Genomic DNA, 15,285 nt, shown 5'->3' with positions numbered 1-15,285 from the left:
AGATAAAACCAGAATATTTGTCATCCAGCAAGCTAAAACTGCAAAACAGCGAGACAAAAACCATATTGTGAAATGATATATCATTAAGAAGTGATCTTTACAAATCATGAGACTGTAGTGTTTTTACAGGGAGTGGGAACGTGGGATCAAAGATAATAATCGGCTCTACACATTTTATAAACAAAAAAGAATCAAACCAGCAGCCTCTTCATCAACATGGGTTGCGATTTCATGTTGTTTTTATTCTTCTGTGGCTTCAGATAGTATTATCACCGACCCTGATCATTGATCAACCCCCCCAACTCTCAATTGAGCAGATAATCTCAACTCACACCTCATAAACAAACACAATGGGCATTCTTTTCCTTAAAACCCAGAGAGAGAATAGCTTAGCATAGCCCTGGAATGGGATTGAGCATCATGGAATTCCGACCTCCTTTCCCACTTGTTCATTTGCCGAGGGATGCAGCTCAGTACTCAGTAGGCGCACAGAATCTATCAGTTTCTTTCAGGGCTGGCTTGAAACAGAACATGTTCCATTCCCTATTGGCCTGAAGTCTGCTTCTACTCGTGAATATTAAGATGTATTGCTTGACCTTGATGTATATTCTCCCACCAACATTGAAAATACAGATGACTTGTTTTCCATCAACCGTGCAGGACTGTCAAACTCTGCCACTCGACCTGCAATGGTTTACAACAATGGATGAGCCTAACATTCCAATTATGACTTATATTTGTTGTTGTTGTTGTTGTTGTTGGGGCCCTTGGGGGGTGAGGGGAACTAACAGAATTATGACCTTTTTATCATTCAACGACAATGCATGCATTCTAATCATGAAATCCCCTGATAGTTTTGCAAGAAAAAAGGGTAACAATTAAGAAATATAGACCAAAAACAAAAACAAGGAATTCCCACACTTACCATCACTGAGGACCAACACAAAATCACTATCCATAACTGTTGGTATTCTGTGTGCTATCGTCACAACTGTGCAGTCTCTGAACTCTGCCCTTATTAGAGTCTGGATAAGATTATCTGTCGCTGTATCAACAGAAGCAGTGGCTTCATCAAGAACAAGTATTCTTGCCTGCTTAAGCAAAGCACGGCCCAATGAAACAAGTTGCCGTTGTCCCACACTCCAATTTTCCCCATTTTCAAGCACTGCATGTAAAGCAAAATAAAATTTGGTGTAAAAAAGGCTAATTATGAATAACAGATCATAGATACTCTCAACGTATATGATTACAGACCTGGTGAATCAAGCTTTTCGCCTCTTTGACGAAGAAGGGCTCCAAGCTGTGATTTATCAAGTGCCTGCACCAGATAAAACACGTATTTAGAATAGCACACAAGTATATACAGTTTCAGATTCCTCGAGATTCTGCTTCATGATATACAGCTATGTAGGAAGATACTATAATGGACCTAGAAATGAAATTAAACAGTGCGCTGAAAAAGGATACACACAATATTCAACCAAAAAGAGAACTCATTGAACCTGGCAATACTAGAACTTGTTGCACTTGTAGTAAAACGCAAATGACATAGGAATAATGCAAATTTACAGAATCATCTACTGTTGTATGTGATCCGTCGTATTCAGAGAAATATTTGCTCTCAACTTTTCAAAAAGAAAATTTAATTACGTAATAAAGCCCACTTTTCCACCTCAAAATTATGAAAATGGAACCCAGTCATGATGACTACAAATGCCGAAAGAGAGGGGGGGGGGGGGGGGGGGGTGGGCTGTGGGGGGGAAGTGGGGAGAGTTCAGAAAATTACCTCCCAAATTTCCTGATCAGAGTGTTCTTCAAGAGGATCAAGATTGCCCCTGATGGTTCCTTCAAATAAGGATGGGTCTTGTGGAATGATACTCAAACGGCTTCGAAGATCATGAAGCCCAATCGTGCTAATATCAATGTTGTCAATAATAATCTTTCCTGCTACAGGTTCAACCATTCGAAAAAGTGCCTGAATCAATGTTGACTTTCCACTGCCAGTGCGCCCAACAATCCCAATCTTCTTCCCACCAGGAAATGTGCAAGTCAAATCATGAAGCACGAGAGGAAGGTTTTCTTTATACCGGACCTGTCAGGACAAGAGTCAGCAGAAAGAACTCATATCGCCTATTATCATTGACCTCCACACAAATAATGTTGAATAGCAACAAGGAAACAAATTATGATTGGTATTTGGTATAACATAGAAAGAAAAACAACTGCACACCTTCAGATCTATCAGTTCAACAGTCCCAATTTCCGGCCATGTAGCTGGAGGACGACAGCTTTCAATAACTGGTGGAGCTTCACTTGGAATTTCAGAATACTGATTAATCCTTTCAATGGAAATAATTTTGTTTTCAAGTTTGCAGAAGCTAAGAATCCACCGAGATAGACGAGCATTCAGATTCAAGCCATAAGTCACAGCAAGTCCTGCCATACCTATCAAAAAATAAACGAAGCAAATTAGCATTTTATTCAGTAGATAATATGCCGTCTCACAAAGGGGGCAAGAGGCCTAAATAAAGAACCATGTCGGTGAACCACAGACCAAATGTTGGGTTCTCCTTCATCTTGTAAGAGAGACGATAGATACCATAGAAGTAGGCATTATTTGTTTGATTGTTATTTTATTTTTAAAAATTGATTCATATGATTCAAATGTTGGCTTCTGTTTTATTATTTTATTTTGCTTCTAAATAAGACCTAAATTACCCTCCAAAATCAAGTTTGATCTAACAATCTCACACAGTGTATCAGCTTGCATATGAAAATTCTATAAAATACCCTGACCCAATAGTACCTCCACGGCTTCACGGCTCCACATCCCCCACTACAAAGAATTCTTGAAGTAACCAAACAACTACTTAAAAAAGGTGTACATGAAAAATACCACTAGAACTACTGAAGTTGTAAAAATGGAACTTCGGAATAAAAGTTAAGAACTTCCCTGGAACGAAGAATGTTCAGGTATAAATCACGAAATGTGGAGTGCTGAACCCAATAATTATCAAATAGCTACAATTAAATTGTTAACCATGATTCTTTTGTTTAATCTACCATGCAAGTATAATTTAAGTTACTAACCAATTATGAAAATGAACTAATATTCCTTTAGCAATTAAGAAACCATTAATGATACATAAATGTGATGTAAGCTTTGTTGAATTTGTTCTCTATGCCAATTTAGATTTAATTCGGAAGTACAGCAAATTCTGACAACCCTATGAAATATGGAGAAGGATATACATACTTGGATCAATGGTTCCTCTTGGGAAGCTCACGAGCAGAACCATGCAGAAAGCAAAGACAAACGTCGAAAGCAACTCCATGCGCAAGCAAAGCCATTCAATAGCAGAAATGCTGCAGAAAAAAGGTCGGGCAAAACAATCAAGAAGATGAAGATTCCTCTTCATAAAGCGTTTTTCTTGCCCAAATCCTCTTATAGTGGCAGCTCCAGCAATTGACTCGCCAAAAAGATGGATAACAGGAGATTTTTGGATGCTTACAATGCGAACCAATTCCCGTGATGAAGCCATGTAGTATTTCTGCAGTAACATCAACTATAAGTACACATACTCCGAAACAACTAAAATAGTAATTTGTACCACATAAGAATTCAGAATAAGATAAATAAAATATTCCTCCAAAGTCCAAACGAATATAAGTCACTCTAATATCAAGTCGGTCTCCAAATCAAAGAAATGATAAATTTTAATGTGATAAATGGAATCAGCAGTGTCATCTATGCGTTAGTTCTAAATTATCTTGGATCTGATACATAAACAGAACTCTCCAAATAAGTTTCCAACACTAGCCAATTTACGAAGTGATCCTCAAATCTACTCTCCTTCACCTCCAGTCACCTCATAAATGACACTAAATATGCCCCAAGACAGACAGGATGGGGAAGTCTCATGATTATGGAGATCCCAGACATCTTGAAATTTCAACTTTCTTATGTCAAATTCAAACACAATGCATTACCTGCAACCACAAGCAAATAATAGCCATTGGAACAACAAGAAGCAACACTTGCCAGGTGACTTTCATCATTACACCAACTATGCCAAGAAGTTGTATTGTTGTTGAAGCAAATCCACCAAGTCTGAAAGGAATATCCAGATCAACAACACTTTGATCAACAGAAACCTGAAAGGTCATGTAAAATTTTGTGAGACTGATTGCAACAAAAAGGAACCAAAATGCAGATAAGAATAAGAGTACAAGAAGAGAACATCCACATTAAAGGAACAAAGGGAGGGAGAAGAAGAATCCTCGGAAACTGGCAGAAAACTTACACGATTAAGTATCCGTCCAGCTGGAGTAGAGTCGAAAAACGACATAGGTGCTCGAAAAATGCACCTAAGCATCTTTGTAAACAACTTTTGAGCAGCTTCCAGCCCAAAGGTTGCCACTAAAAGAGCCCTCACAAACACAAACCAAGAGCTCCCAAATGCAAGTGCCATGTAAACAACAAGAAGAGTCACATTACTCGTCTTAGGAGTATCCCCCTGCGTTTGTGGATTTGCCCAGGCCATCCACCAACTGCTAGCTATTTGCAAAACTTGAAATAATGTTTGTGCAAGAATGATGAGTGGAATTAGCGCTCCTCCATAGGCTGCTGCCATATATGACAAATACACCTTCATACTAACTTTACCCCTTTCTCTCTCCTCCTCTTGAACAAGCTGCTTTTTTCTAGCTCGTTTTGCCTTCTTTTTCTCTTTGATTGCTTTTAGGTCAGCAGAAGACATACTCGCCTGTCCTTCATTTACTAAACTGCCTGTACATTTACTACTTTCATTATCAATGTCATCAAAGACGTTCTGTGGACTGGAACCCTCATCGGAATCTTCTGATGAGTGATGATGAGCTATGTCCATTGCTTCGATTGCCTCATTGTGAGCAAATACCAGGGAGTTAAAGTCTGTGCCAGCTTGCAAAAGATCATCATATTTCCCTGCCTGTACAATTTTTCCTTCTCTAAGTACCTGCATTGATTGAGGAATGCATCATGATTACTGCAGTGCAAACCACGGAATTTTTATATTCATTTACCCATTCCAAAACAGAGAATTGCATAATACGACTACAAATTTAGGAAAGTGAATCAAAAAAATCATTTTGTAAAGAAACATCTGGAGAGTGAAGCATTTGATAAATAATTAAGCCTGCAGAAAACAGATTTGGAGCTGCCAGGTTGACAGACAAGGTTTCTCCGACCTCCGGAGCTCAGTCACCAATCAATCAACCAACCACAAATCCAAACATCCAAATGGGTTTGGAACTTCAGCAATACATTATTCTTGACAAAGGAACATCATAACATTCAAGTCCAATTCAGATTTCAGATAGCCTTTTCAGTGGCTTAAGCTTTATTCTAGTTGTCAATAACCTAAGGCAACCTTCCCCCTAAAAGTTAGAAGGTAAACGCAAGTTCCATCGACCATCAGTATACTAAAAAGTTCCTACTGACAAAAATTTACTCTATTGGTGTCAAATTACTTTCCCCATTTTTTTTTAACAACCTCCAACGACACATATTTGACCATTAATATCTTTGATTGTGTTTAAATAAAAAAGTTATAAGTTGATATTTCAAGAAGTATATGGGGCAACAATTTTAAGATGGAAATGGTAAAGTTTTTTCTTGTGAACGAGAAATTTTCATTTGGGTTAACAATCAACATTCCTCAACACAGAGTATTGCTCACTCGTTATAGGCGTTGTAGTTTACAAATACCTAGATACTCAACAACGAATTTCATGCAATGAGAAAGATATATACTCTCAAGTAGCAGAAAGGAACAGAAGCCTAGACCTAAAAGTAACATCTTTCAAGTTCTTCAAAGGTATCAGGTGACAACTTTACTAAATACTTAGACGTAAATAAAATATCAGTTTTGCATATGCAACAGCAATATTAGAATCACAATGAAGGCAGTTGTAAAGTGTATAAATCTAAAATCAGCGAATACATAAAGTGATACAGAAGTACAAAAAAAATAAACCAATACGATATTCATACCAATATTAGGTCAACAGAGGGCAAAAAATCAACTTGATGCGTCACAAAAATCACGGTCTTTGAAGCCAGAGCTATCAGTATGAATTCCTGCCATGAAAATATTTTTGTTAGAAAGTACTCCGTATCATTTAGTTTAAGTTTAAAGCAAAGTTGCTCCAAAATACCTACAAGTCTACAACCTTATACAAAAAAGAAGCAGTCTGAGCATCAACAGCGCTAAAGGGGTCGTCAAGTAAATAGATATCAGCATCCTGATAAAGGGCCCTGGCAAGCTGCACCCTCTGTTTCTGGCCGCCACTAAGGTTTATGCCTCTGTCTCCAATGATGGTTTGATCACCATGCGAAAGATTTTCTAAATCCTTCTTCAATGCACAGGAATTAATTACACTCTTATACTTTGGCTTATCCATTGGGCTTCCGAAGAGGATATTTTCTTCAATAGTTCCAGATTGTATCCATGCTGATTGAGATACATAAGCGGCAGAGCCACATATTTTGACCTGGTAACAACCATGTAAGCACAATGAGAGAAGAGTCATCACTATCCATACTAGACATTCATTTAACTAACTAGTCTAATAATAAAAAATTAATCATAATCAAATAATAAACTCACTTCACCAGAGATCTTGGGTATCTCTCCAAGGATGCAAGACAAAAAACTTGATTTTCCTGCACCAACAATTCCACAAACAGCCACAAGCATCCCCTTTTCAACTTTCATTTCAATCCCTGATAAAGTTGTTCTCGTAGAAGAAGGATCCCAGCAGAATTTTCCATCTTTAATCTCAATGGCAGTTTCAGTAGTTCCCCTAGGCAGTACCGTGGTTGCATCTCCTTGGATTTCTTCGCTCATGAGAAATGTAGAAAGACGATCAAGAGAAACTTTCGTCTGAGCCATCATTGACACCAAGTCTGGAAAGTTTCTAAGTGGCTCTTGGAGGATCCTAAAAGTAGCAAGAGCAGAGAGAACAGTTCCTGCAGTAAGCTCACCCCCCAACAATATGCAAGTAGCAAAAGTGACTACGGCCACAAATATGGGAGAGCCCCAGAACATGAATGTGATAAAGGCTTGAGAATAGAGTGCTTTCCTTAGCCACTTGAACTCAACATCCCTCATCTGCTCTAGCATATTTCTGTACTTATCCTCCCAAGCATGCAACTTCAAAATCCTCATATTCTTTAAACACTCTGAGGTCGTCCTCATTCTTTCATCTTTAGCAGTCATTAACTTTTCTTGATATTCTTCTTGCACTCTCGCTATTGGTACCGTAACAAGAATGGATACAATTGTGGCTACCAATGTTGCCAAAGAGGCTATTCCTACATTCTTGTACAGAATTGCCAAAGCAAGGATAATTTGCATTGGTAGCATCCATATATCATGAAGATACCAAGAGTAATCCCCCACTCTTTGGACATCAACTGCCATATAGTTCACAATCTCTCCACTAGTATGACTTTGCCGAGCTGAATTAGACAATTTCAGCCCCTTTCTATACACCATTGCAGTTAGAGCTGACCTCACATGCATGCCTAAAATGTCAACTCCAATGTACCATTGACGAGTTGAGAAAGTCTCTACCAACTTAGCTGAAAAGAATATACCAGCAAGAATATAGCCCTCATGGGGAAAAGTCTCTATCCCTCCCAAGTAATCAACAAAATAGCTAATCAGGTATGGACCAACATACGAAACCAGCGTAGTCAAGCCAGCAAAGATAGCATTGCAAGCTGCCTCCCTCCAAAACGACTTTAGGAGTGCCCAAGCTAATGAAGGCTGCTTCCCTCCAAAACGACTTTCAGACTTCATTTTTTCCCAATTCGAGTTCAAAATTTTGTAGTTAGCCTTAGAACGGTCTCTAGGAGCAAGAAGAGGAATGTCTTTCAGCTCCAGTGGCCTCTTGGCACCGAGAGAAAGAAGTGAGTTTAGCCATGAAATGGTTGCCAAGCAAAAAATCCCAGCCCCACTATAAGGAGTAACCCTTAAACACCCTGCCTCTTCTTCGAGCAACGGCTCTTGAAGATCAGAGTTTCCAATAACTTGTATCCCACTACAACCCCTAACTGCTAGAAAGCAAAGGAAACCAAGAGCTGGGGTTGCAGCAAAATTCCCCACAACATGAGCACACAAATGTTTTGACCCTTCTTCAGCCAAAACTTTACCATCAAAATACAAAGTACACAAACAAATAACAAAAGATGCAAACCACCAAACCCTAAGCAACAAAGGAAACCTCTCTGAAGGCCTAAATTTACAATGAAGTGTCATAAGGCACATCACAAACCAAGCTAAACCCTGAGTTATAGGCCAACATATGTGAACCCAACTGCCTACATTCCCATGAGTTGCCTCCCTAATTACTCCTACCCCATCAAATCCTAACAAAACTACCTCCACTAACAACACATAGAAGCAACTCAACACAGTCATCTTATACCCAATACCCACTACAACTTCACTAACTTCATAATCCAAACCTCGGCGAACCGGGACCACATTCGAGTTCGAATCATTCTTAACCAACCTGATACGGCCCATACAGGTATTGAACTGCCTTGCGGACACCATTAACAGAAAAACAAGCAGCATAGCCAAATTTATGCAGATTGACAACAGTTCTAGTATAGGTATACCAAGAACCTCACTTGGTAAGCTGTTAGTTGCCATTGATAGCATTGCAAATACAGGATTAAACAAAATTGATTGAGATAAACTGGGTTAATTAGTGCAAATACTTTATAACCCAAACCCAGAAATTGTGATCAAAATTGGAAGTCGGCGAAGAAGAGAGAGACTGAGAAACAATGAAATTCAAGATTTTAAGGGCATTTCGCCATCTGTATATTGAGCTCATAAATGAAGACAGCTCATAGAAGAAGGACAAAACATAACAACACGGACCACATGGAAACAAACAGATTGTTTAACATCCCCAGAATGCGAAGAGAGAGAAAATTCTCAAACAAAAATGAAAAAACCCCTCCAAATTTCAAAACCCCAGAAATTTGTACTCAACAGGAATTCAAAATCAGACAGAAACCCATCAAAATTAACCCCAAAAACCAACCTGGGTTAATCTCCAATCACCCAAAAACACAAGTTCTGTCACCAACTTACTCACTCTGCAAATGTCAAAGTATTCCTTACTCCAGAAAGTGTAAAAAAAAAAAAATAGCTAGCAAAAAAAAAGCGACGAAGAAGAAGAAAGAGAGATCTGTTACTCTTTCTTTCCTGTTGTATGGTGAAATTGAAGTGGGTCTAAATTTGCAGAGACCCACCTAATTTGTATTCATGCGTAATCGTTGGTATCACCGCCGCAGCTGCCGTGCTATGATCGAACTTTGCATTATATTTTTGGGTGTTTTTTTGTTTCTGAGTCTTTTCCAAAATTGCATGTGCCTGTATTTTGTCAACTTACACTATGGTTCGACTTTTATACTCAAAATATTGCCCCCACCTCAATTAGCTCCATATCAAATCTTTCATTGCCATATTCGTAATTTTATTTAACTAATGTATTTACGTTATCGTATATTCGTCCATCACCGAAGCTGGGAGTCTATCATATACAATAAATTTCAAAGTATGCTTTTTCATTTCATTGTTGTGTGGTAAGCAATTTTTACTTCTTACAAAAACACTAGTGCGTAGAGAACATTGTTTTAAACATGTTTAAATATATTATCTTTATTTTTGAGTAATATGCTAAAAGTCGGTAAATTGTACACCATACGAAGTATTATGCAACTCTAGTAGTTATTTTAGTGTTTTATTTAACTTATTGGGGAAAATAAGTTTTAATAGATTTGAAATATGTTAGTATTATTCAATGTTTAGCCCGTATAAACCGTGCAAATGAGTAATATTCTGTAATAAGAAATTAAAAATTAAAAAAAAAAAAAAAACTTAGTAAAGTAAGTTATTCTCAATAGGACAAAGTGGAAGCTCATACTATAGATGGACAATGAAGCTTGTATTCGAGTTATAAAAAAACGTGGAGTGTCAAAAGGGGATAATATCATCACATCCTAAATCATTGTAGGAGTTTAATTGTTCACTAACTTTTAAATGGACCTGGTCCGTATTAAATTTACCGTGGAACATGTCTAAAAAGAAAAGTTAACAACTTGATTGAAATTTATTTTGACGTGTATATTGAAATTATTATTAAAAAATATTAAATTGATTTCGTTAGTACATGTTGTGCTTGAATAATGTGATTTAAAGTCACAATTCTCTTTTAAAACATAGGGTTACTTTCATTCAAAAAATGGTCACTATATCTAAGAAAAATGGTGTTTAATTTATTATTGTCACTATGTGAACAATAAATGTCACTAGGTATATAAAAGGGGTGCTAAAGTAAACTGCTGGTTTTGGGTCCATAATAATATTATTGGTCCATACAAGAATAATCCTTAATTATTTTGTCATAGTGGGTAATAGATACTCCATATTACTCATAGCTACGGGGAACATAATAAGGTAGTCGACTGTTTGGTTAACTTAGAGTTCGTTTAGGATGAGAAGCTTAATCTTTTTTATTTTATTTTTTTGCATACTCCTCCGCATGAAATTTCTAGTCTATAGATAATCATTGAAATTATATAAATTTTAATCAGTAAAAATAAATAAGTTGTCTAACTATTCATTAAAATACGTCTTATATTATGAATGCACATAAGATGCACCTAACTTTAAGTACACCACTTCTTTACTACGACCCTCCCAAGTTTTCAATTAGGCCTTTCAAAAAAAATAAAAAAAATCCCAATCCGTATTTGAGGAGTAGTGATGCGTGGAAAAGGTTACTTTCCACAATGGCCCCATAAAACTTTTTAGGTCATATGCCATTTTAGAGTTAAAGTATTATGAATGCGAAGTATTTATGTCATCATTATTTATTGTTATTGGATGTCGATCATAATTCTAATATTTCCTAATTCATACTCCCTAGTCTCGAAATACACGCACCGGTTTGACTTTTTGCACTATTTACATAATTTACTTTGACCCTATTTTATTTCTAGTATATGAAAACAAAAGTTAGCATATAATATATTGTTGGTTTTATCTTAGTATATACTTCATAAGTATATTTTTAAAATATTAATATTTCATAAGTTTTTATAATATATAGTTAAAGATATTAGTGGTCAAAGTTGTGCAATGGCAAGCGTGTCGACTCGAACCGGTGCGAATGTTCTGGAACAGAGGGAGTAATTTTATGGAAATCTTTGTAAATTGTAATGGGTTTCTGACCATTAATAAGATATTCCAAAGGTAATGCATGGCCATTGGACATGTCATGAGTTGATGCCTTTTCGAAAGTAAAGTTAGGAGTCACTTTGCTTCTGTTAAAGCAAGATCTCGATCATAACCTTGTCATCAACCATCAAAATAATAATACGATGACGTGAACCTCAATCCTTGTACATCCATATGAAATGGTAGAGGTCTAAGTCAATATCAATGTCAATGGGGCGGGTAGGACAACGGTCCATTGGAGCGGAAAAAATTGGAATCTATCTATCTATATATCTATCTATCTATTATATTACATTACATAATAATAAAATATACACTAGGAATGACAATGTCATTTCCTGGGGCAAAATTTTTCCGCTAAAAATCGTTTCCTAAAAAAGTATATTTGCATTATTCTCTAATATCTTATTTTATTTTGTATAAATGTTTATATATGGAAAAAATTATATGATTATGGAATATGAAATTATTAAACAATTTTGGTAATATTTTAGTCAAATCGTCATATCAATAATAAAAAAATATTCTTACTCAATAATTTGGTCAAATTAGTGTATTAACCATATCAAATATTTTGGTCAAATCATCATATTAAACATATATAATACATACTCCGTAATAAGTAGTAGGGCAAAAATTGTATATTATATGATAAAATTAGTACGTTTGAGATTTATTAATTACGCAATAGATTTAAGGAATAAATATTTCAGTTAAATATCTTATAAAAAATATGCATGGTCAAATGATAATTCTCAAATATCCATGCATGCACGGGACCTAATCTAGTAATATACTAAACTAAAAGAGAGGAAATCAATGTGATGATTACAAATGTCACTACATGATTCGCCTCTCTTTTTTTTTTTGAAGGATGATTCGCCTCTCTTTTAATATAAATAATTAAACTTAAAATAAAATAATTACTATATTTCATATATTTATTTTGCTTAGAACCTTCTAGTTACGTACGTATGGTAACAAATATGCATGTATGGGTGTTTCATATGCAAGGGATTATTTTGATGTTATTGTACGTAATGTCTAACATATTTTGAGTCAACGTACTATTCGTGCCTCGTTGCACCACTTAATCTATCCCGTTTGTAGGGTATGTTTGGGAAGTCTATGTGAATCGAATTAAGGATTTTTCGTGCCTAGTGCATAACCCGCATGTTAATGGGCATGTCGTGGAATCTCAATAATATATTGAGAAGGAACAATGGGAGTAATATCACTTGACTCTTGTATGTTTGATCACAAGTTCTAATTGATTAAAAAAGAGTGTTGTTTGGTTGCTTGTTATTAAATGCCCTGTTGTTGTGTCTTGAATTCACCTTGTTATAAATATTAATAAATGTAAAGTGCAACCAGAACAAGGTTCAAAACTCTTGAAACGTATATACCTCGAGTATGAACAATGGGGGGAGTATTTTACCAAGGGGTTTGTACTTTTATTACTGATACAAGACATTGTTTCATTTCTTTTATGCGCTGGAATTCCGTCGGTATGGTCCAACAAGTGGTTTATTTTATTATTATATATTTTTGGTGTTTGGTGGGCTCCCAACACCCTTCCTTTAATGGATATATCTTTAGGCCCGTTCGAAACTTATTCTTAAATAATCTATGAGTCAATAGTCGTTTCAAGAGTCAAGTCTTGTCTCCATAAGTAATTGTTTATTTGTATGGCTTTTGCATGTGGATTATTTATTGTGAGTGAAGCATGTTAGACTAGATCGAATTTCATTCTAGCTTGTTCGTACTCAGAGGCCCGACTAGTAGAAATTATTTCAGCAGTTTTCGACGATTTGCTTCTTTATCTAATCGTGCAGCTATTCTTCGTACGTCATTTTTTAGTGGGTATCTCTTATTAAGAGATGGTGGTGACGTGGATTAGATAATAAACTAAGAGAGAGCAAATACGAGTTAGCTTACCATTGATGCTCTAATAATTTAGTAGGAGTAGTGGAGTACTCCGTAGAAATGAGACATTTAAGCAATTTTGACATTTTTACAATGACATCCCACGCACACAGTCACAACCCACTAGGCAACAATGCTTCAATATGATATACTTCCTCCGTTCCGGAAATATCGCACCATTTGTTTTTTACACTATTCATACTACGACTTTGACCATTTTTTGTGATTTGTACGTAATGAAATTTTATTGATGTGGGGTCATGTTAGATTCGTATCGATATATATTTTCTAAATATATTTTTTTTATAATTTTTATTTAGACACGATTTGAGATACTAAGAGTCAAAGTAATGGTTAGAGGAGTAAAAGTCAACCATGGTGCGATATTTCCGGAACGGAAGAAGTATTATACTTCGTACGATCCAGTAGCCAGTAAAGTTATTATGATGTCACACCTCCTCTTACGTCTTAGCACTCTACATACTTACGTGCTTATATGGGACATATGGATAAAAGGCGTATATTAACAATGTCTTGAGCTAATTGTTAAGATTGGATGTTTGTGTATGGTAAGTTGCGATCTTATAAATTTAAATCCCCGATCCCCATAGGTATTAAGGGAGTCATGTGACAAGGTTTTCATGAGGCCCATTCAGATACTTTTATAGAACTTGATTGACACGTATAGGTCTGATTGCATTTTTTAATGTGAAGAGAACAGATCTTAGAGAAACTATATAATGTTAGCACGTTTTGTCCTTTCATATATTTTTTTGAGGGGGCATGTCCTTGGTATGCAATATCCTGATTAACTAACAATCATATTCGTCAAATAAAAATAAAAAAGATATTCATTGAGATTAAATAGGGAATGATAAAGAGAAAAAGGTAAAGCTAAGGTTTGTGACCTCTGCTCCAATGTTGGTAGCAAACATTGCAATCATACTCACGCTCAAATAACAGATCCACTAATCTTAATTACTTCTTAACTGTAAAACCACATACTTTGTCTTCTCCTTAGTTATCTACTATTTTTTAAAATGGGGTCTTTGAAATCTGATCTCATCATCATATAGCTAGCTAGTCATTGTAGTATCTCCATTTTTAGCTATACATATGGACTGTGTTGTGTAGTACTGCCGTACATTATTGACACGATTCCGAGTATATACCTTAAGTTATGGCCCTCTTTTTCTATTACGGAGTACATAATATAATAGGTCCTCCATTAGTTTTGGTTTAGAATGTGTTTTCTTTATCTGAAAAGTACTTCTGAACTAAGCTTATTCAGTTATTTGAATTGATTGAAAATGGTTGTAAGAGACTAAACTTGAGAGAATAAACTTATTTCACCTGATTGGGACTGATTGTACACATAGGGCCGTTTTAAACAGCTTAGGGGCCTGTACTATTAGTATAACATTTTATTTTATTTTTTAAAATATACTAAATGTTATACTAATATCAAAGCAAGTTTGGTAAAGTCAATAATAAATAATGAACGAGATTTAAAAAAGAGACGGTTTTTGGGTACTTGCTCGTCGAACCTTCGATCTCCTTGCCAAATAAACTTACCTTCCTTCCTCCTACCAACTCAACTATCTTCATTTCAGTGAATAAAATATGTTGTGTTTTATATATACTTGGTTTTTCAGATTTTGGGGACCCAAAAAAGTTGGGGGCCCTGTGCTGTTGGGTTGGATGCACAGCCCAATAGCCGGCCATGTGTACACAAGAGCAGACATTTGAGGGAATAAATTTGTTGGACCTAGTCAGACCTTGATTGCGAAGGAGTAAACTCGAGAAAATAATGTTATTTAAACTTATTACATCTGATTTAAACTTATATGATTTCCCTCAAAAAAAATTAACTTATTAATCGAATTTAATAGACATAATATTTTGTTAGGGTAGAAAGAACGCAGTGACGTTCATTCTAAACTTTTTCATTTTCACGATAAACCAATGGATTTCGTGCATATTATGTAATTTTGTCAATCATCTCCTAGAACTTCTATGTTGAAGAAATTAGTTTTCATATGTAAAAACTAGA

General features: G+C 35.9%; 1 protein-coding gene across 1 annotated transcript; it reads right to left on the bottom strand.

Annotated features, from left to right (window-relative positions):
* Positions 1-51: 51 nt before the first annotated feature.
* Positions 52-9,459, bottom strand: LOC110788010 (ABC transporter C family member 5). The gene is made up of 11 exons (XM_021992646.2): positions 6,651-9,459; positions 6,214-6,534; positions 6,035-6,121; positions 4,305-4,997; positions 3,991-4,155; positions 3,257-3,551; positions 2,231-2,445; positions 1,787-2,092; positions 1,255-1,318; positions 926-1,165; positions 52-684 (listed from the first exon to the last, which is right to left on the bottom strand). Exons 1-11 carry the CDS (start codon positions 8,712-8,714, stop codon positions 578-580), a joined length of 4,557 nt encoding a protein of 1,518 aa, XP_021848338.1. The 5' UTR covers positions 8,715-9,459; the 3' UTR covers positions 52-577.
* Positions 9,460-15,285: the final 5,826 nt, after the last annotated feature.

This window comes from Spinacia oleracea, chromosome 6 (assembly GCF_020520425.1).
Source record: "Spinacia oleracea cultivar Varoflay chromosome 6, BTI_SOV_V1, whole genome shotgun sequence".
In the NCBI taxonomy this organism is placed as follows: domain Eukaryota; kingdom Viridiplantae; phylum Streptophyta; class Magnoliopsida; order Caryophyllales; family Amaranthaceae; genus Spinacia; species Spinacia oleracea.
The sequence above is the reverse complement of the archived record's forward strand: the minus strand, read 5'-3'. Positions and strand labels throughout refer to the sequence as shown.

What these genes read in the sequence shown, in the direction of transcription:
- LOC110788010 (XM_021992646.2), bottom strand. Translation starts at nt 8,714, where the DNA reads ATGCTATCAATGGCAACTAACAGCTTACCAAGTGAGGTTCTTGGTATA. An exon ending in CTGGACGGATACTTAATCGT is followed by an intron (nt 4,156 to 4,304) that starts GTAAGTTTTCTG and finishes ATGACCTTTCAG; the next exon opens with GTTTCTGTTGATCAAAGTGT. An exon ending in TGTGTTGGTCCTCAGTGATG is followed by an intron (nt 685 to 925) that starts GTAAGTGTGGGA and finishes AAACCATTGCAG; the next exon opens with GTCGAGTGGCAGAGTTTGAC.